The sequence below is a fragment of the Pristiophorus japonicus genome, chromosome 12 (assembly GCF_044704955.1).
Source record: "Pristiophorus japonicus isolate sPriJap1 chromosome 12, sPriJap1.hap1, whole genome shotgun sequence".
Classification (NCBI taxonomy): domain Eukaryota; kingdom Metazoa; phylum Chordata; class Chondrichthyes; family Pristiophoridae; genus Pristiophorus; species Pristiophorus japonicus.
Window position 1 is genome coordinate 126,165,333 of NC_091988.1, and position 22,527 is coordinate 126,187,859.

At 48.5% G+C, this 22,527-nt stretch overlaps 1 protein-coding gene across 1 annotated transcript in view; it reads left to right on the plus strand.

Annotated features, from left to right (window-relative positions):
• Positions 1-22,527, plus strand: part of sycp2 (synaptonemal complex protein 2) — a 1,164,109-nt gene that overhangs the window by 692,772 nt on the left and 448,810 nt on the right. The window contains exon 22 of the mRNA XM_070894856.1: positions 17,313-17,452. Within this exon, the coding sequence (XP_070750957.1) occupies positions 17,313-17,452 (140 nt within the window). The remainder of the gene's footprint in view (positions 1-17,312; positions 17,453-22,527) is intronic.

A 22,527-nucleotide genomic window follows, 5' to 3' on the forward strand; every position in this document is an offset into this window, starting at 1 on the left:
TTGACCAAAGGGTGGTGGTGGAGGTGGGTGATGCTCCGGGACCCAGTGGCTTCCAGCAACGCCATGGGGGAGGGGAAGCCTAGGGGCCAGCTCCCCAGAGGGTGAGTGCACGCCTGAGTGATGCTCAGCAATGCTCTTGACGATGAGCTTGACCTAGAGGTTGTCGCAAGACAATCCTTGCAGTTGCACACCGATCTGTTGGGTGCAATAGCAAGGGTGCCCCAGAGTCTCAATGCACCATCTTCATAGGCAATCCCTCAGAGTCGAGGATGACTTGCTTCCACTCTGAAAGTGAGTTCTCGGGTGACTGAACAGTCCATTGCGGAACCTACAGTTTCTGTCACAGGAGGGGCAGACAGTGGTTGAAGGAAAGGGTGGGTGGGGTGCCTGGGTTGACACACTCTCGTTCCGCTGTCTACGCTTGCTTTCTGCATGCTCTCGCCGATGGGATTCGAGGTGCTCAGCACCTTCCCGCATGCTCTGGCTCCATTTTGGGCGGTCGTGGGCCAGGGATTTCCAGGAGTCGGTGGGGATATTGCACTTTATCGAGGAGGCTTTAATGGTGTCGTTGAAGCGTTTCCTCTGCCCACCTGGGGCTCGCTTGCTGTGTCGAAGCTCCGCATAGAGTGCTTGCTTTGGGTGTCTTGTGTCGGGTATGCGGACGATGTGGCCCACCCAACGGAGCTGATCAAGCGTGGTCAATGCTTACTTGCTGCAATACTTCATCTCACCCTTAGCAAGCTCCTCGCTGGAGTGGAGATAAATTAAAGAACAAATGTAAATCTGTTCAACCTCCGCCACCTGCAGGCCAGATCCAAGGCCATCATTGAACTACAGTACACAGGTGAGGCTTGCGTTTGTGCACACTCGGAGGCTGAACTCCAAGCCATTGTCAACACCTTCACCGAGGCATACGAGAGCATGGGCCTTATGCTAAACATCCGTAAGACGAAGGTCCTCTATCAACCTGACCCTGCCACACAACACTACCCCCCGATTATCAAAATCCACGACGAGGCCTTGGACAACATAGACCATTTTTCATACCTCAGGAGCCTACTGTCAGCAAGAGCAGACATTGACGATGAGGTTAACACCGCCTTCAGTGCACCAGCGTAGCCTTCGGTCGCCTGAGGAAGAGAGTGTTTGAAGACCAAGACCTCAAATCCGGCACCAAGCTTATTGTCTACAGGGCAGTCGTGATACCTGCCCTCGTTATAGATCAGAGACATGGACGGTATATAGCAGGCACCTCAAAACGCTGGAGAAGTACCACTAGCGCTGCCTCTGCAGGACCCTGCAAATTCATTGGCAGGATAGACTCATCAACGTCAGTGTTCTCACTCAGACCAACATCCCCAGCATCTCGATGCGCTAGCTGTGAGAATGGAGGAGTCCGCCTCAACTATTGCTCATGCCTCTCAGCAGCCCACCGAGCCCATCCTTGGTAGATACCAACGGATGCTGGATGCAAACAGTGGCCATGGGATCCCAAACATGGTGGCACAGACTATGGCTGACGTTGCAGTGGCCATTGAGCACCAAGCTGATGCTATTGTAAGCCTCCATACTCAAATGTCATCAGTGTGTGGTCCTGAATCAGCTCTCTGGTGTACTGCAGTTGCAGACACTCTTGATACAGAGGCAAATAGATTCAATGGACGCACTGACCGCTGCTATCCAGTCTGGGGCCCCACCAGTAGAACAGGGACGTAACCTTGCTGAACCAGGGCAGCAATCTGACCTCACCCAGATTTCTGCAGATGATGATACATGCCCCGGGGGAGTATCTGCCTGTTGGGCCAATTGGAACCAATGTCATTTCTCACAGCGACATTATTCTGCTTTTGTAGCTGTCGTTCTCTGCAACCCATCCACAACAGAGTGCTTCCACCCATGCTGAGTTCGCAGCCGAACCTTCAGGAGCCCGAGCGGGTCGGGGACGTCCTGCTAGACCAATTGACTACTAGCCTTGCTGAAGGCCCTGAGACCCCATTGAGGAGGAGCAGTGGGAGTGGGGAGAAAGCCCTCTTTAAGACAAAGTAAAGACCTGTGGGAAGGTGGCCACATATGCTCACCTTGTGAAGATTAGGGGCTAGATTTTACACTTTTTTGCATGCTTAACGCCCAATTAACGTCCATTTTACCACTGAAATTACGCAAAACGCCCATATATCGCCCATTTAGCCACAAAATGGAAACTGACGGGCATTTTTCGGAAACTTATTACCGAGCGTTACTTTCCCCATGTGCATAATGCCAGGAAAAAATAATACCGCCCGCCCACTTTTTTGGGCGGAATCATCAGAATGTGCGAAATCAACGCCCATAATGTCGCCCAGCATTACTTTCCGCATGGAATTAACACCAAGATTCAATAATACCGCCCGCTATTTTTTTTTGTTGTAAAGAGCACATTTGGCGAAACTAACGCCCAGGAGATCGCCCACCATCACTTTCACCACCTCGCACACATATCGCCCACAATATCGCTCTCCCAAAAAACCGCCCAGATAAAGTGGAATTGTTCAGAACTGAAGCCAGCGGTGTGGCTGTCATTTTTTTAAATCGCAGGTCGCTTCACTCAAAAAGGCTGCTTCAGCTTCGGGGGAGTTTGCATTGACTCTGGAGTTCTTCTCAGGTGAAGTGACCATCTCAACAGACATATTTTCAGAATCTGGACTATTGGAGGTTTACTCTAGGTGTATTTCAGTGAGGAAATTATTGCTTCTGATCAATCGCTATTATACTTTCATTGCAATGGGGCCAGCCATTTCTCAGCCTGGATGGATTACTATGCAGATGCTGCAGAGTGCAAATGGCTCACTGTGTGATGCACATCATTATGTCCCCAATTTAAGACGTGAGGAGCAGGGCTAGACCATACACACCCCGCACGTACAGGGAAAAGAGGTCTTACCTCGACGTGTCCGACCACACCTGCCTTCGGAGACTGCGCTTCCACAAGGTGGTGATCAATGAAATATGTGAGCTCATCAGGCCACATATGCAGCCTGCCATCAGAACATCAGTGTCTGTCGAGGTCAGGGTCACCGCGGCACTGTCTTTCTATGCGTCTGGTTCCTTTCGGGCCTCCGCGGTCGAGATTTTCCCTTTGTCTCGCCATGCCACGCATCGCTGCATTAGACAGGTCACAGAGGCCCTGGACACGAGAAGGATGGACTTTATCAGCTTCCCCATGACCACGGAGGCTCAGACTGACAGGGCTGGAGCATTCTATCGCATTGATAAGTTCCCCAAGGTGCAGGGAACTATACAGTGCACTCACATTGCCATGCGGCCACATTCTCAGTGTTTTCATAACAGAAAAGGATTTCACTCCCTGAAGTTCCAACTAGTTGTCGACCATAACCAGATCATCATGGCAGTGAATGCCAAATGTCCGGGCACCTTCGATGAGCCTCACATCCTGCATGAGAGTGCTGTCTCTGACATCTTTAAGAGTCAGCCACAAGGACAATGCTGGATGCTTGGTGATAATCGATATGGCCTAGCCACCTGACTGATGACCCCCCTGCGTGACACCCACACCGAGGCCGAGAAGCGATACAACCAAAGTTACAGAGACACACGCAATGTTGGTCCAGAAAACAATAACTGTGCTTAAGCAGCGCTTCAGATGTCTGGACCACTCAGGAGGGGAGCTACAATACAACCCTGAGCAAGTAGGTAAATTCGTGGTCATGTGCTCCATGCTGCACAACCTGGCTATCGGGAGGGGCCAAGAATTGCCAGAAGGGACTGATGCTCCACCTCAGGAGAGTACGATGAGGGGCTGGATATTGACCTAGGGCCAATCAGGCTGACTATGCAACCATGCCCGCGATCCCCTCCAGACCACAGGAAAGGGCCTGTGGTGGCTACATAGCTGCAAGACAAGAATCAAGACAAGAGGAGCTGATATCTGAACGATTTGCCTAAAAGAACGTTGCTGTGAGTGACAATGCTGACACACTGCTGTGTGCGTGCAGCTCAGACATCAGTGATGCCCATAACGTTGCTGCCAGTTAAAGTTTACGTTGATTAAAGTTCATTTTTATTTAACCCTTTCATGTTAACGAATCACCAGTGTGTAACGGTCCAGCTATCTGAGACAATGCGCAACAAGGTTATGTTCAATAACAAAATGTTGTAGCAACATTGGTCTGAAATCATAAGTATCACAGGAAAAAATACCCAACTCCTGCCCACAACCCACTTTTTCACCATTGACATCAATCAAATGTTCAACATGTCTAGCAACACAGAATACAAAGGCAAAGCAGGAACGTGGTGCCCAGCCCCCATACATTCCAACAAATTGCATACACCCAGATGGAGATATAACACAGCCATCACCTGAGCACATGCACCTCACTTTCCTTCCCCCCTCTCCTTCTCCCCACTTCTACACCTTCCCCTCCTCGCTCCACAGGGCCTGGCCGAGGAGCTCCTCAGGCGGTGCCTCATTGGAGGGGATGAAGGCAGATGCGGTGGTTACACTGGTACAGGAGCGGAGAGTGCTGAGGGGACAACATTCTCTGATGCAGAAGCAGGATCTTGGTCCTTGCTCTCATCTGTCATTTGCCGTGGAACTGCGGAACCTAGGGGTGGAGTGCCGTGCTCAGGGACCACTGGGAGGCCTGTGACAGCAGTGTTCCTGGCTATCGCATCCAGGGCCTCCGCCATCCGCGGAATGTACTCGGTCATGGTGACCAACTGTCGGGATATGCCCCCCAATGCTTCAATGAGCTTGTAACCAATGTTTACAGTCCTCCTGGACAACTGTACCATTTCCCTGCTTTCATATGGCGCTCGTGGACCAGACCTGCCGTGTCCACAAGGCTTCCGTGGGGTTGGCGCCATCCTGGGGAAAAATGGGGTGCCATGTGGCGAGGTGCTTGGGGCCGGTACCTCCAGAGTGGAGGCGGGAATGACCAGAGGACATTGGGGTGGAATGGCTTCTGGAGCGTGGCGATGCAGGTTTCTCGAAGTCCGCGCTCTTATCCATAGAGAACAGACCCTGCGGATTGACGGGTGAGAATCGGAGCTCCTCAGTACCAGATGTAGGAACGTTCGGCGAGCCGGCCCCGCGCCCCCACCTTCTGGCCTCTGTGGTCTTGCCTGGAGCCGCACTGCTGGCTGAGCTGCAAAACACAAATGAGGTTATTAGAGGAGAAGGGGTGCTAGGGTCACAAGGTGAGTCCAGCACTACACACAGCATATGCACAACAAAAGTACCACCGCTCTCAAAATCATCGCAGATATGACATTTCATGACCATCAACACATTTGCATTGCAGTGATTTTAATTAGGCCAGCATTATTTCTCGGACAATTTTTGAAATCATCGATCATATATGATTGTTTGGATATGAGTTGGCATCTATTGACTTTACACCATGCAATGGTATAAGCTTTACTCACGTGGCATCACTTCAGGGTCTGCAGATGCGTCTGTGGCTGTCCGGGGGGTGCTTCTCTACGAGTGCGAGCACACGCTCCTCCATGTCAGTGATGTCGCTGGGCATTGGTGGTGTTATATCTTGAATAAAGAGTCAGACTAGATACTGCAAGCTCAAAGTAAGGTGTGACCATAGTCCTTTATTACAGATCTCAGAGTGCCTCTCCAGCCTGTGAGGCCTCCTTATATACAGGTGCTCCCAAGGGATTGTGGGATCCCTTGGGACTCCAGGGGATAAGCCCTCTGGTGGTTCGACATGGTATTTACAGATTTACATACATAACATCACACCTTCGCCCCCCCTCCCAAAGTCAATAGTGTAACTACGATGTGAGTCGATCTGGGGCCTTCCTTTCCCTGGTTGATCGTCTCGGTGCAAATGCTGTTGTTGAGTCATTTGTTGGGCCTTCGCTGGGCTGCTGCACAGCTGGCCTTGCTGGGCTGCTGGGTGTGGTGAGTCTTGCTGGGCTGCTGCAGGTGATGGGTTCTGCTTCGTGGTCAACCGCTGGGTCGGTTGCCACTTGTGTATGTGTTGGGGGGTCGAAAAAGGTAGAGTCTATTGTGGATTGTTCTGGATAGTCCGTAAATCTGAGTTTGGTTTGGTCCAAGTGTTTCCTGCAGGTGAGTCCATTTGCGAGTTTGACCACAAACACCCTACTCCCCTCTTTGGCCAAAACAGTGCCAGCAAGCCATTTGGGACTTTGTCCATAGTTCAACATAAACACAGGATCATTTATTTCAATTTCGCTTGACACATTTGTGCGATCATGATATGTATTCTGTTGAAGCCGCCTGCTCTCTGCCTGTTCGTGTATATTAGGGTGGACTAACAAGAGCCTTGTCTTAAATGCTCTTTTCATGAGCAGTTCAGCGGGAGGAACCTCAGTGAGTGAGTGGGGTCTTGTGTGGTAACTAAGCAGGACTTGGGATAAGCGAGTCTGCAGTGAGCCTTCAGTTACCCTTTTCAAGCTCTGCTTGATTGTTTGAACTGCTCGTTCTGCCTGACCGTTGGACGCTGGTGTAAACAGGACAGACGTGACATGTTTGATCCCATTGCGGGTCATGAACTCCTTGAATCTGGCACTGGTAAAGCACGTCCCATTGTCACTTACAAGGACATCAGGCAGGCCGTGTGTGTCAAACATGGCCCGTAGGCTTTCAATGGTGGCAGCGGACGTGCTTGCCGACATTATCACACATTCAATCCATTTGTAGTTCACATCTACAACCACTAAAAACATTTTTCCCAAGAACGGGCCTGCAGTGTCGACATGGACCCTGGACCACGGTTTGGAGGGCCAGGACCATAAACTTAGTGGCGCCTCCCTGGGTGCATTGCTTAACTGGGAACATGTATTACATTTGTGCACGCAGGACTCTAAGTCTGCATCGATACCGGGCCACCACATGTGGCTATCGCTTTCATCATTACAATGCCTAGGTGGGTACTGTGGAAATCACTAAGGAAGGTGTCCCTGCCCTTTTTTTGGCATTACTACCCGATTACCCCATAGAAGGCAGTCTGCCTGTATAGACATTTCATCTTTGTGTCCCTGGTACAGCTTTATTTCTTCCTGCATCTCTAATGGGACACTAGACCAACTCCCATGGAGCACACAGTTTTTTACTAAGGACAGTAAGAGTTCCTGGCTCGTCCAGGTTCTAATCTGTCGGGCGGTAACAGGTGATTACTCACTCTCGAATGCTTCCATTACTATAACTAAATCTGCGGGCTTTGCCTTCTCCACTCCTGTGGTGGGCAATGGCAGCCTACTGAGAGCATCGGCACAGTTTTCTGTGCCTAGCCTGTGGCGGATGGCGTAGTTGTATGCGGACAACGTGAGCGCCCTCTCTGGATGCGGGCCGATGCGTTGGTATTTATCCCCTTGCTTTCAGAAAAGAGGGATATGAGCGGCTTATGGTCGGTTTCCAATTCATATTTGAGCCCGAACAGATATTGATGCATTTTCTTTATCCCGTAAACACACGCTAGCGCTTCTTTTTCGATCATACTGTAGGCCCTCTCAGCCTTAGACAAACTTCTGGATGCATAAACAACCAGTTGCAATTTCCCAAATTCATTAGCTTGTTGCAATACACACCCGACCCAGTACGACGACGCATCATATGTGAGTACCAAACGCTTACATGGATCGTACAACACAAGCAATTTGTTTGAACATAACAGCTTCCTAGCTTTCTCATAGGCATTTTCTTGGCTTTTACCCCATACTCATTCATCTCCTTTACGCAGTAAAGAGTGCAGGAGTTCTAACAATGTGCTAAGACTCGGTAAGAAGTTACCAAAATAGTTCAGGAGTCTTAGAAACGACCGCAGCTCCGTCATGTTCTGTGGTTTCGGTGCTTTCTTGATTGCCTCTGTCTTCGAATTGGTGGGCCTGATGCCGTCCGCCGCAATTCTTCTCCCAGGAACTCCACTTCAGGCGCCAGGAAAACGCACTTTGAGCGTTTTAGCCTGAGCCCCACACAATTAAGCCGACTAAGAACCTCCTCCAGGTTCTACAGGTGCTCGACGGTGTCCTGACCTATAACCAAGGTGTCGTCCTGGAAGACCATGGTACACGGGACCGACGTCAGCAAGCTTTCCATGCTCCTCTGGAATTCGCCGTGGCCGATCGAATCCCAAACGGGCATCTGTTTTAAATGAAGTGACCTTTGTGCGTGTTGATGCAGGTGAGGCCTTTCGATGATTCCTCCAGCTCTTGCATCATGTAGGCCGAGGTCAAGTCCAGCTTTGTGAACATTTTCCCTCCCGCCAGCGTTGCAAATAGGTCGTCTGCTTTTGGCAGCGGGTATTGATCCTGCAGTGAGAAATGATTGATAGTTACTTTTAATCACCACAGATTTTGACGGTGCCGTCTCCCTTGAGGACTGGCCCACTCATTGAATTCGATCGTCGAAATGATGCTCTCTCGTTGCAACCTGTCCAGTTCGATCTCCACCTTCTCTCTCATCATGTAAGGTACCGCTCTCGCATTGTGATGGATGGATCGCGCCCCCGGAATCAAATGGATCTGCACTTTTGCTCCTTGGAACTTCCCAATGCCTGGTTCGAACAGTGAGGGGAACTTGTTTAGGACCTGGGCACATGAGGTGTCGTCAACGGACAAAAGCGCTCGGGCGTCGTCCCAGTTCCAGCGTATCTTTCCCAGCCAGCTCCTGCTGAACATCATGGGGTCATCACCCGGTACCACCCAGAGTGGTAACTCGTGCACCGTTCCATCGTAGGAGACCTTTACAGTAGCACTGCCAACTACGGGAATTAGTTCCTTTGTGTACGTTCTCAGTTTAGTACGAATGGGAGTCAGGACTGGCCCGGAAGCCTTGCTGCACCACAATTTATCGAAAGTCTTTTTGCTCATTATGTCCAGCTCCATGGACACCGGGATTCCATTTAATTCAACCTTCAGCATTATCGGGTGACACTTTGTGGTAAATGTGTACACCCCATATACCTCTGCCTCTTCGGGCTGAGGCTCTGGTTCGTCGTGATCCACCGTGGATCTGTCCTCCTCTGCAACATGGTGGTTTGCAGGATTAGCAGAGTTTGCAGCTTGCCTGCACATGTGTTGGAGGTGTCCCATTGTTCCACAGCCCTTGCAAACGTATCCTTTGAAGCGGCGTGAATGGAAACGATGATCACCCCCGCAGCGCCAACGAGGTGTTAATGGCCTTGTATTCACCACCCTTGATGGTGGGCTCTGAGTCATCTGCGGACGTGCAGCTGCAGGCGTGTAAGTCCTGCCATGTACATTTCGATTCAAAAACAACGTTACTTTGTTCACAGCACTTGCAGCAGTACTAGTGTGCTGAGAAATTTGTTTGGTATTGTCACTGGTGGCGATAAACGCCTGGGCTATGGCTATGGCTTTACTCAAGGTTGGGGTCACTACAGTCAAAAGTTTGCCAAGTATTACTTCATAGCCAGTGCCAAGTACAAAGAAGTCCCTGAGCATGTGCTCTAAGTGTCCTTTCAAATTCGCAATGTCCTGCAAGGCGCCCTAGCTCAGCGACATAGTTCAACACTTCCTGGCCTTCAGACCTCTTGTACTTGTAGAACCGATATCTCGCTTTCCTTCTAGTTTAGATGCACAATTCATTGTACGACTTGTCTATGGGTTTCCTGGAGCGAGCAGGTTTTTCATGAGGCCATACGTTCGTGCCCCGCAAACGGTGAGGAGGATCGCCCTTCGTTTGGCAGTTCGCTTCTCCTTCCAGCTCGTTGGCCACGAAGTATTGGTCGAGTTGCTCCACGAAGGTTTCCCAATCATCTCCCTCCGAAAATTTCTCCAGGATGCCCACAGTTCTCTGCATTGTTGCGGTGGGGTTCGTCATCTATATCTCGTCGCCAGTTGTTATGTCTTGAATAAAGAGTCAGACTAGATACTGCAAGCTCAAAGTAAGGTGTGACCGTAGTCCTTTATTACAGATTTCAGAGTTCCTCTTCAGCCTGTGAGGCCTCCAGGGGATAAGCCCTCTGGTGGTTAGACATGGTATTTAAAGGTTTACATACATAACAGGTGGCCCCCCGCCCTTTCGCCTCTACATGGACCTCATCGTTGATAGCTTCTTCTGTAAAAGGTGACAGAACGACATGGCATGAGATCATTGCATGATATCATTGCTAGGTACTGTCACAGAGACTGATACAACACATAACCAACAGACGTAATCATGATTATTATGATCATTATCATTCTTTACCTAAAGACATGCACCGTGACAGCAGGCTTTGAGTAAAATATTCCCAGTAAAAGTGAAAGACCTCACATCTGCTGATAGTCACTCATGACTGTTAGAAATCAAATTATATAAATACATAAGTGCATATAAATCAATGTAATACTCTTGCGGATCCCGCAAGGTCGTTCCATCGTTTGCGGCATTGGTGTTAGGCCTTTGGGGTAGGCTTCCCACGCCCTCTCTGTGTCAAATCACCCCAGCGTGACTCGACCTCCTGCAGGAGGGAGGCATTTGCCTCATCCGAGAACCTCCTCGTTCTTTTGTGCTCTTCTGCAACCTCACTGCTCTCTCCAACGTCAGTCTCCACAGCGTGCTGTGATGCCTCCTCCTCTCCCTCCATTATAGGGTAAATTCTGGCAAATATGTGGCTGGTTAACAGCAAATTTTTGTTTCCCAATTTGCTGTAAAGCTCTAAACTCTCCCTCCTTGTTCCCAAAACAGCCACACCACACCAACACACGCCTTCAGTCCCTCTCAGCTCCCTCTCTCTCTGTCTCCTCTTCTGCGCATGCCATGATGACCCTTGACCTCCTGAATCGCGGGAATCGAGCGCTGCCATGCCGTTGCTAAGGACGGCGGCACTTTACGGCAGAAGGTCAGCGAGATTTAACGCTACCGCCCATTTCATATCGCTCGCGGTAATGCCAAATTTTAAAAATGGTGACTATGTGCTTTGAGAATCGTCGAGAAGCCGGCGATCTGAAAACCCATTTTTACCACCCACGTGGAAATAAAGCCCATTTTTGGGTGATAAGCACAGAAGTATAAAATCTAGCCCTAGAGCTTTTAAAACTAGGTGAACTTGTGTGGCCCATCAAACACTTGCTTGATAGTTAACAGAGATATCTAGGTTGTTGCACTGTGAGCTAATATAAATTGTTGCACTTGGATGAATGATGTAACAATTGTTTGGTACTCGCCAGAGATGGCCACCTTGTTACAAAATGAACTGATGTCACTAGTTACACTTGGATGTCTATGAGAATGTTTGAAGGGGTTTTGTGGCCATGTTGATGTGTTGGGGTGAAGTTGTTGTCTTGTGCTTGTTTACAGCACACGTGATTTATGTTTGCAATAAGCCAAGTTTGGATTGTTCACATGATGCACTGATTATTAAAGACGGAGGGCTGCAGGGTGTGTAGCGATGTGTTGAGTTGGTGCCCACGTGTATAGGCTGGCCATTCGGCACATCAAGACTCATTCATTGGATTCGATGAGCAATGAGTCTTTGACGAGCAGCACTTCCAGCCACAGCAGTGTCATGCTGTTTCCTCCTTGGCTGACGCTCCTCGTCTTACTCCTCATCGTCGTTCTCCCCCTGAGGTGGATCATCCATCCCTGGTGATAATGGCTGGCCCCTCATAGTGCCCAGGTTGTGCAGCATGCAGCAGACAATGGTGAACATGGAGACTATCAACTGAGTAATGAAATGCCCCTCCAGAGCCATCAAGGCAGCGGAAACGCTGCTTCAGAACCCCGATAGTTTGCTCGATAATAGCCCGGGTTGTGGTATGGCTGGTGTTGTAGCACTGCTCAGCAGGGGTGGTTGGATTGCGGAGATGTCTCATCAGCTAGAGGGCCACACCATGTCCGTTGTCGCACAGGAGCCAGCCATGGACTTCATCTGGTGGCTTGAAAGTCGTGGCACAGTGGTCTCCCGCAGGATGAAGGCATCGTGGCAGCTGCCAGGATATCGGGCATTGACAGCGAGGATAATGTGCCCGTGATCACAGACCGGCTGTACGTTGAGGGAGTGGAATCCCTTGAGATTCCGAAAGATCTCTCCATTGTGGGGTGGATCCCTCAATGCCACATGTGTACAATCAATGGCTCCTTGAACCCTGGGGAAGCCCGCTATCCTGGCAAAGCCACGGGTGCGCTTATCCTGGTCTTTCCCTGACTTGCTGAACTTGATGTAGTCCAATTGTTTGCCGTAGAGAACGTCGGTCACCTGGCGAATGCAGCAATGTACTGCAAAGTGCGGGATGTTGCATATATCGCCTATAGGAGACTGGAAGGAGCCGGTAGCATAGGCGTGAAGGGCTATCGTCACTTTCACTGCCACTGACAGCGAGGTCCTGGTGCCGCTGTCAGCTGCCAGGTATGTCCGCAGAAGGTTGCAAAGCTCGGTCACCACCTCCTTGCAGAACCTCAGCTTTCTTGAGCACTGTTCCTGGGACATCTCAGGATAAGAGTAATGCGTGTAATAAACCCTGTGAGTGTACGACCTCCTGCCCGCCGTGTGGGGCCTCTCCTCTGGGGAGGATCCACATTTGCTGTCTCTACAGCCGGCCCCTTTCAATCGGCGCTGCAGGATGACGTGGTGCGTGATCACTGCCCCATCACTTGGCACAGGTCACAGTGAAATGGAGATTTGAAATTTAGCCGAGATGGCAGCCAATGTGTCCCAGATACTCGCAGTAAATCTGATGAGTCAACAGCAATACGACGCCAACACCCTACTGTCTGTGTGAACATCAAACGCAGCACTGACCGAGGCCTCTGTGCCCCGGCTACAACTCCCTTTAAATAACGCCCCGGATTTGTGCAGTCCAATTTTTGAGACATCATTGACGCCAGCCGTTAAGTGAGGCGGCAAAAGTGAATGTGGCGAGAAGGGTGCCAAGGAGGCGTTGCATGCGTACTGACGTCATGATTTCCATGGCGTTAGCCAGGCGGGACATAACATTTTAACGTCCTTAAAAAATGACGACCAAATTTCGCGTCAGGCATGACCAGCACCCAGCGCCACTCAGTTGCCCAACTTGCAGTTAACACCGGCGTTATCAGCAGGTCTTAGCAACCCAACTTTGGCCCCATTGTATATTATATAGACACAATTAAAAATTCACAACATTTGTTTGAAGTTTAAACAAGCGATTTTATTTGTTGATGTCCGAGTTGCTCCACTGACGGTAGTGAAAGGTAACAGAATGTCTCTTACCTCTGAGCTAGAAGGTTGTGGGTTCAATCCTTACTCCAGGCTTTGAGCATGGCTGACACTCCAGTCTTGTATTAAAGGTGCCATCTTTCAGATTAGATGTTTAACTGAAGCCTTGTTTGTTGAGATAGATGCAGAAAACCCTATATACGATTCAAAGAAGAGCAGACAAAGTGTCCTGCCCTACATTTCCCCTTTACTAACAACACTAAAAACAGATTAGCTTGTCGTTTATCACATTTGCTGTTTATGGGTCCAGTTGGGTCCAGCATTTGCCTATGTAACAGTGAAACATGATTCATTGGCTGTGAAGCTGTGGGATGTTATGAGAACATGAAAGGTTTTTTATAAATACAAAGGGGGAGAAATTCACTATCGCTCCCCCCGTCTGTGGAGCTAATTTTTAAAAGTTTGAAAAATTAGCACCATATTTCAAACTTAAAAAAAAATTGCCGTTTGCGCTCCTAGAAGGAAGTGGAGCGCTAAATCAAGTGCTTCTTGGGCGTAATCGGCAGCGGGGGGGGGGGGGGGGTGCGGAGACTTCAGCAACACTGCACACTGGGCCATGTAGCGCTACTGCATTCAAAGGCCCCTTCCCTGCTGTAATATAGGAATTGCAAGGGACTAAAGCCTGTTTTAGTTGGCTGCCTTAAAAAAGTTTATGGTAAATGTGTTAACCGTGGCTCAGTTGGTAGCATTCTTGCCACTGAGTCAGAAGGCTTTGGGTTCAAATCCTACTCCAGAGACTTGAGTCCATAGGCCAGGCTGACACTCCAGTACAGTACTGAGGGAGTGCTGCATTGTTGGAAGTGCCATCTTTCGGTTGAGACATTAAACCATGTACCATATACAATGGGGTCGAAATTCGGTTCCTAACGCCTACTGATAAAAGATCCCATGGCGCTATTTCGAAGAAGAGCAGAAGAGTTATTCCCGGTAGCCCAATCAATATTTGGGAAAGATTATCTGGTCATTTATTTCATTGCTGTTTGTCAGATCATAGAAGTTCACAGCACGGAAGGAGGCCATTTCGGCCCATCGTGTCCGTGCCGGCCAACAAGAGGCTATTCAGCCTAATCCCACTTTCCAGCTCTAGGTCCGTAACCCTGTAGGTTACAGCACTTCAAGTGCCTATCCAAGTACTTCCTAAATGTGGTGAGGGTTTCTGCCTCTACCAACCTTTCAGGCAGTGAGTTCCAGACCCTCATCACCCTCTGGGTGTAAAAATTCCCCCTCAAATCCCCTCTAAACCTCCTAGCAATTACTTTAAATCTATGTCCACTGGCTTTGACCTCTCTGCTAAGGGAAATAGGCCCTTTCTATCCACTATATCTAGGCCCCTCATAATATACACCTCAATGAGGTCTCAATTGAGCCTCCTCGGTTTCAAGGAAAACAAACCCAGCCTATCCACTCGTTCCTCATAGCTATTATTCTTCAGTCCAGCAACATCCTTGTAAATCTCCTCTGTACCCTCTCCAGTGCAATCACATCTTTCCTGTAATGTGGTGACCAGAACTGCACGCAGTACTCCAGCTATGGACTAACCAGTGTTTTATACAGTTCAAGCATAACCTCCTTGCTCTTATATTCCATACCTTGACTAATAAAGGCAAGTATTCCGTATATCTTCTTCACCACCTTATCTACCTGGCCTGCTACCTTCAGGGATCTGTGGATATGCACTCCAAGGTCCCTTTGTTCCTCTACACCTCTCAGTGTCCTACCATTTAATGTGTATTCCCTCCCCAAATGCATTACCTCACACTTCTCCGGATTGAATTCCATTTGCCACTGTTCTGCCCACCTGACCAGTTCATTGATCTCTTCCTGCAATCTACAGTTTTCTTCTTCATTATCAACCTCACAGCCAATTTTTGGGATCATCTGCAAACTTCTTAATCATACCCCCTACAATCAAGTCCACATCATTGATGTATATCACAATTAAGTACTTTTGAAGTGTAGTTACTGTTGTAATGAAGATATGAGAGAGAGTTTATCCAGAATCCCAGCATCGAACTTTTGTATATTAGCTGTGGTACTTGTGGACTCAGTCCTCTATTATTTGCCTGCAGAAGTTGAAGTGCACTAAGGTTGTCTGTGCATGTACTCGGCACGGGGAGTTCCCATGCTCTCCTATTGGTAACTCGTGCCTTTCTCAAGTCTTCATGTGCTTCATAGAAACATAGAAAATAGGAGCAGTAGTCGGCCGTTCGGCCCTTCGAGTCTGCACCGCCGTTCAATATGATCATGGCTGATTCTCTATCTCAACACCATGGGCCCAAGGTTCGGGCCGCGCCTAGAACGGCGCAGCCCCGACCTGGACGCCCGTTTCTCGTACCCGAAAGTGCGCCTAAAAAATACCTGCAGATTCTCCGTCTCCCTGCAGGTCCTTTGCAGCTCGGCGCAGCGCAGCACAAGCTGTGGGGGGGCGGAGCCAGGTCCCTGCGCTGAAAACAGTGCCGGGACCTCTGCACAGGCGCGCTACAGTGGGCCCGCATGTGCAGTAGCTCCAGGCGCCCAAAACTGTGTGGGAGGGGCCGAAGCACGCAGCCCCTAGCCCTGGCCAAATGGCCTCACTGGGGCTGTGAGGATCAGGCTGCACCTCCCTCGTCCAGCTCCTGCTCTGGCTCCAGCTGGCTCTCTCAACCCCTCACATCCCCCACCCCCAGCTCCCGCACCGCTCCCCCCCAGCCTGCCCCCCCAGCTCCCGCTCTGCTCCCCCCTGGACCCCCCGCAGCTCCCGCTCCGACCTCCCCACCCCAGCTCCTGCTCCACTCCCCCCCCCCCCCCCAACAGCTCCCGTTCCGATGACCCCCCCGCCACCAGCTCTGGCTTCCCCCGGCCACCTACCTCTAACTCCTTCGGCGGGGCCCGCCCGCCTGGCATCTTGCTGGGAGCGGGCCCCGCCCAAAGTCTTGGGCCCGGCTTGCCTCCTCCCTCTCCTCTTCCCCCCCCCCCTCCTCTCCCCCCCCCCCTCCCTCCCTCCCTCTCCTCTTCCCTTCCCTCCCTCCCTCTTCTCTCTCCCCTCTCCCCTCTCCCCCTCCCTCCCTCCCTCTCCTCTTCCCCCCCTCCCTCCCTCTCCTATTCACCCCTCCCTCCCTCTCCTCTTCCCCTCCCTCTCCCCTCCCTCTCCTCTCCCTCTCCCCCTCCCTCTTCTCTCCCTCTCCTCCCTCCATCCCTCTCCTCTCTGCCCCTCCCTCCCTCTCCTCTGCCCCTCTCCCTCCACTCCCCCCTCCCCTCGCTGTCAGAATCACATAGACACTGACGGACAGAGAGAGACACACAGACAGACAGAGAGAGACACACACTGTTGGGGTCCTGTCCCAGCACGCTGTTGGAGGGCTCGGGTGGTGCTGCAGTCAGTGAATAGAGCATTTTTTATTTATTGATTTTTAATTTTTTTTTATTTTTTATAAATTTTTTTGATTGATTTATTGGTTGATTTATTGATGTATTTATCATTTATTGTTGATGATGGCTCTTTATTTGTAAAACTGAAGTGTTTAATGTTTGTAAACTTCCCTTTAAACCCCCCCCCCCCCATTCCCTACGCCCCCCCATTCCCTATGCCTGATTTATAAGTGTAGGCAAGGTTTTTCTGAGCGTACAAAAATCTACACTTACTCCATTCTAAGTTAGTTTGGAGTAAGTTTTCACTGCCTAAACTTTCAAAACGGGCGTAAGTGGCCGGACACGCTCCCTTTAAAAAAAAAATGTTCCAAACTGAAACTGTTCTAACTGACTAGAACTGGAGCAAACTAAATGCCGAGAATTGCAATTTCTAAGACACTTTATTCTAAACCAGTCGCTCCAAAAAAACGAGCAACTCAGGCCGAAACTTGGCCCCATATTTCCGCTTTTTCCCCATATCCCTTGATGCCTTTTATTTCTAGAAATCTATCTATCTCCCTCTTAAATATATTCAGTGACTTGGCCTCCACAGCCTTCTGTGGTAGAGAATTCCACAGGTTCACCACCCTCTGAGCAAAAACATTTCTCCTCATTCGAGCATTAAGTGATGTCAAATGCTCCCCTTGTCATAGTTTCCTTGGTTCATCCTGTTTTGTTACCTGACATTAAAAATGAAATTATGCTTTGAATTTAACTAGACAAACAAGTATTTTTTAATATTTCTAGATTACCTGGTCTTTTAGAGAGTATCCACAAAGATCAGAGACCTTTATCCAGGAAGAGGTGTTGGGTTTCAGACAGCCCTGCATCCAGCTGTAGTACTCTGGAAAGACAAACTTCATGTATGAAATATACTTTCCAGCAAGGTAATCCAGTTTGTCTGCAAAATGATATTGTCTGTAGATTAGTATCTGCCTCGGAATATTTCTACTGTAAATGATCTTTTACTTAGATGAAAAAAAATTGCTTGTTTTTGCACAGTACAATTGAAACATTAAAAGTAGAATTTTATTTGTCATCAGCATCACAAATCAAATTGCATTTGATTGTGCTGAGTACAAAAGATTATTACGTTTATTAATGCAGTCTGTAAATTAACAGTGATCTCTGATTAGATTAACGATGGTCTGAATTCTTAGTGGCTCCACAATTGGGAGGCTTATAGCATTGGTAAGCTTCGGTGCAAGTTCCCTTGCAATTTACCAGTAATGAATTGCATAAATATGATAATTTTAAGGTAAAATGTCTTTGTTTTTCAAGGATAGCAGATTCATAGAAAGGTTTAATACAAGAGGACGTCACTTGGCCCTACTTTCCTGTGCTGAATTTAAACCTCTTGTGGATGATTTTGCATAGTCTGCTTTTCTCCAAAAACTTGTCTTTTGTTTTTTTTGGATGCTTTAATCGATTTGAAGGTGACAAAGCATTCCATGTTCTAGTAACTCATTTTCTTCAAAAAAAATGGGGTGAGGTGTAAGATGGGAGAGTTCTCTAATATGCGAGCACCCATTTTTCGCCCGGCTCTGAAAGTACAAATTACGCCCACTGTGCGAAAGAAGTTTCTTCTAATCTCCCCTTTTATGTATCTTGTGCTAATGTTCAGGTCATGTTACTTATGAAGGAAATAACCTTGTTTAGCTCTGTCAAATCCCCCCGTGATCTATTTGTTTTAGAGGAAACAGCTCTCGTTGCTCTATCCTTTCTTTGCAACACAGAACCACATCCTCAGCATCATCCTGCAAAATCTGTGGTGCACTTTTTCCAGGGCTCTTACACCCACCTGCATTGTGGAGCCCAAACCTGCAATGGTTAATTCCATTGGACAGGGGATGGTCAGGAAGACCTCACCACCTGCTGATGGAAGCGATTCGATACTCGAACCAAATTCATGCCCGGGCCTCATTTGTATTCCTTCAGCGAACTGCTTCTGTTTTTGGAGCAGGAGATTTGGTGGCTCCATCAAAGGAAGTTGATCCTGAGGGAGGGCTGCAGATGATCATGCATCAATGGGGTTGTTTTTGAACATTTTTCTTTAAAGCTCCACTGGTTAGGCCACTCAAGTCCAAGTATCAGTGGTGTAATAGGCACAGGACAAGCTTCTTCCATTTGATTCGGAGTCCTATCAACGTCAGAGCGAGGGAGGACTGCAGGTAATTTGGGTCAGAGGAGGGTCGTCAAGGGTCACAATGTGCAGAGTACAAGGCTTGAAGGAACAGACTCCGAGCCAGCACTAAAACATCAGGGACCCTTATTGGGCAGCATTTCTGGGGCTCCCCCCTATTTCGGATGGGTGCTTTGTGTCAAGTACAAAATGGCGGGGGGCAGGGCGGTAGGTTCTGCATTATTTACAATGCGTTTCCACCGAAAAACCAGGACCACAATTGTTCCCAAAATGTTGCAATGGTCATCACTTAAGCTAAGTAATAATTAAATGCTGGGGACCCACACCCAATAGGGCAGTAGAACATCTGATTTGCAGCTCAACTAGACAATTCTAACAGCAATTGACCATTCACCTATAGAGCCTGTTCTGCCGTTCAAGTAGATCATGGCTGATCTGTATATCAACCCAGATAACCTGCCATTGCTCCATATCCTTTGATACCCGTACATAACAAAATCTATCGATCCTAGTCTTCAAAGCTCCAATATCCTAGCATCCACAGCCTTTTGGAGAGAGAGTTCCTGATTTCACCCACCTTTTCTGCGAAAAAAAAATGCTTCTTGATTTCAATCCCAAATGGCCTAGCCCTAATTTTAAGATTATGTTCTCTTATTCTTGATTCCCTACCAGAGGAAATAGTTTCTTCCGATTTAACCTATTCGATCCAGCAGGTTGCCTGGAAATACAAGGCGAGATGAAATATGAACAAAATGTTCTGTTCCACTTCAGATGTCAGCTTAGGGGAACGCAAGGGCATGCCGGCTATTAACCATGAGTGATCAAAAAATTGTAGTCCACAGTATAGTCAGAATACAGGGTGCTTGAAATAAACATGCTGTCCTTGAAAGAGTCAAGAGATAGCTAAGCATAAGTTGCGAGGGACCTAATAACAAGGGAGTTAGGAGGAGTTCGCAGTGTGAAGGTTGAAGTAAACAACCAGTGTATAAAAGGGTGGCGATCGCAAGGATAAATCAGGTAGCAGGAGCAAAAGGAACCCAAAGTACCTTTTGTAGTGTATGGATTGATCATTTATATTGGAAGAATAAAGTCTGTTCCTTACAAGTAATTGTTTTGTGCTTAACGGGAAGGAGGTTGAGTAACTTGCTGCACCCCCATCCTAGGCCATTGTATCCTCCCTGAGGTACAGTGCCCGGAACTGTACCCAGTGCTCTAGGTGTGGTCTGACCAAGGCTCACTATAACGAGGCATCACTTCATAGAAACATAGGAAATAGGTGCAGGAGTAGGCAATTCGGCCCGTCGAGCCTGCACCACCTTTCAATGAGTTTATGGCTGAACGTGCAGCTTCAATACCCCATTCCTGCTTTCTTGCCATACCCCTTGATCCCCCTAGTAGTAAGGACTACATCTAACTCCTTTTTGAATATATTTAGTGAATTGGCCTCAACAACTTTCCGTGGTAGAGAATTCCACAGGTTCACCACTCACTGGGTGAAGAAGTTTCTCCTCATCTCGGTCCTAAATGGCGTATCTCTTATCCTTTGGCTGTGACCCCTGGTTCTGGACTTCCGCAACATTGGGAACATTCTTCCTGCATCTACCCTGTCTAAACCCGTCAGAATTTTGAACGTTTCTGTGAGATCCCCTCTCATTCGTCTGAACTCCAGTGAATACAAGCCCAGTTGATCCAGTCTTTCTTGACAGGTCAGGGTCGCCATCCCAGGAATCAGTCTGGTGAACCTTCGCTGCACTCCCTCAATAGCAATAATGTCCTTCCTCAAGTTAGGAGACCAAAACTGTACACAATACTCCAGGTGTGGCCTCACCAAGGCCCTGTACAACTGTAGTAAGACCTCCCTGCCCTGTACTCAAATCCCCTCACTATGAAGGCCAACATGCCATTTGCTTTCTTAACCACCTGCTGCACCTGCATGCCAACCTTCAATGACTGATGTACCATGACACCCAGGTCTCGTTGCACCTCCCCTTTTCCTAACCTGTCACCATTCAGATAATAGTCTGTCTCTCTGTTTTTACCGCCAAAGTGAATAACCTCACATTTATCCACATTATACTGCATCTGCCATGCATTTGCCCACTCACCTAACCTATCCAAGTCACTCTGCAGCCTCATAGCATCCTCCTCGCAGCCCACACTGCCACCCAATTAGTGTCATCTGCAAATTTGGAGATACTACATTTAATCCCCTCGTCTAAATCATTAATGTACAATGTAAACAGCTGGGGCCCCAGCACAGAATCTTGCGGTACCCCACTATTCACTGCCTGCCATTCTGAAAAGTCCCCATTTACTCCTACTCTTTGCTTCCTGTCTGACAACCAGTTCTCAATCCATGTCAGCACACTACCCCCAATCCCATGTGCTTCAACTTTGCACATTAATCTCTTGTGTGGGACCTTGTCGCAAGCCTTCTGAATGTCCAAATACACCACCTCAACTGGTTCTCCCTTGTCCACTCTACTGGAAACATCCTCAAAAAATTCCATAAGATTTGTCAAGCATGATTTCCCTTTCACAAATCCATGCTGACTTGGACCTATCATGTCACGTCTTTCCAAATGCGCTTCTATGACATCCTTAATAATTGATTCCATCATTTTACCCACTACCGATGTCAGGCTGACCGGTCTATAATTCCCTGTTTTCTCTCTCCCTCCTTTTTTAAAAAGTGGGGTTACATTGGCTACCCTCCACTCCAGAGGAACTGATCCAGAGTCTATGGAATGTTGGAAAATGACTGTCAATGCATCCGCTATTTCCAAGGCCACCTCCTTAAGTACTCTGGGATGCAGACCATCAGGCCCTGGGGATTTATCGGCCGTCAATCCCATCAATTTCCTCAACACAATTTCCCGACTAATAAGGATTTCCCTCAGTTCCTCCTTCTTACTAGACCCTCTGACCCCTTTTATATCCGGAAGGTTGTTTGTGTCCTCCTTAGTGAATACCGAACCAAAGTACTTGTTCAATTGGTCTGACATTTCTTTGTTCCCAGTTATGACTTCCCCTGATTCTAACTGCAGGGGACCTACGTTTGTCTTTACTAACCTTTTTCCCTTTAATATCTATAGAAGCTTTTGCAGTCCATTTTAATGTTCCCTGCAAGCTTCCTCTCGTATCCGCTATCTGCACAGTTAATTCGTCCACCTTATTCCGAATACTCCTCGCATTGAGGCACAGAGCCTTCAGGCTCGCCTTTTTAACACACTTAGACCCTTTCGAATTTTGCTGCAAAGTGGCCCTTTTTGTTTTTTGTCTTGGGTTTCTCTGCCCTCCACTTTTACTCATCTCCTTTCTGTCTTTTGCTCCTGTCTCCATTTTGTTTCCCTCTGTCTCCCTGCATTGGTTCCCATCCCCCTGCCATATTAGTTTAACTCCTCCCCAACAGCACTAGCAAACACTCCTCCTAGGACATTGGTTTCGGTCCTGCCTAGGTGCAGACCGTCCGGTTTGTACCGGTCCCACATCCCCCTGAACCGGTTCCAATGCCCCAGGAATTTGAATCCCTCCCTGCTGCACCACTGCTCAAGCCACGTATTCATCTGCGCTATCCTGCGATTCCTACTCTGACTAGCACGTGGCACTGGTAGCAATCCCGAGATTACTACTTTTGAGGTCCTACTTTTTAATTTCGCTCCAAGCTCTTTAAATTCATCTCATAAGACCTCATCCCGTTTTTTACCTATATAGTTGGTACCAATGTGCACCATGACAACTGGCTGTTCACCCTCCCTTTTCAGAATGTCCTGCACCCGCTCCGAGACATCCATGACCCTTGCACCAGGGAGGCAACGT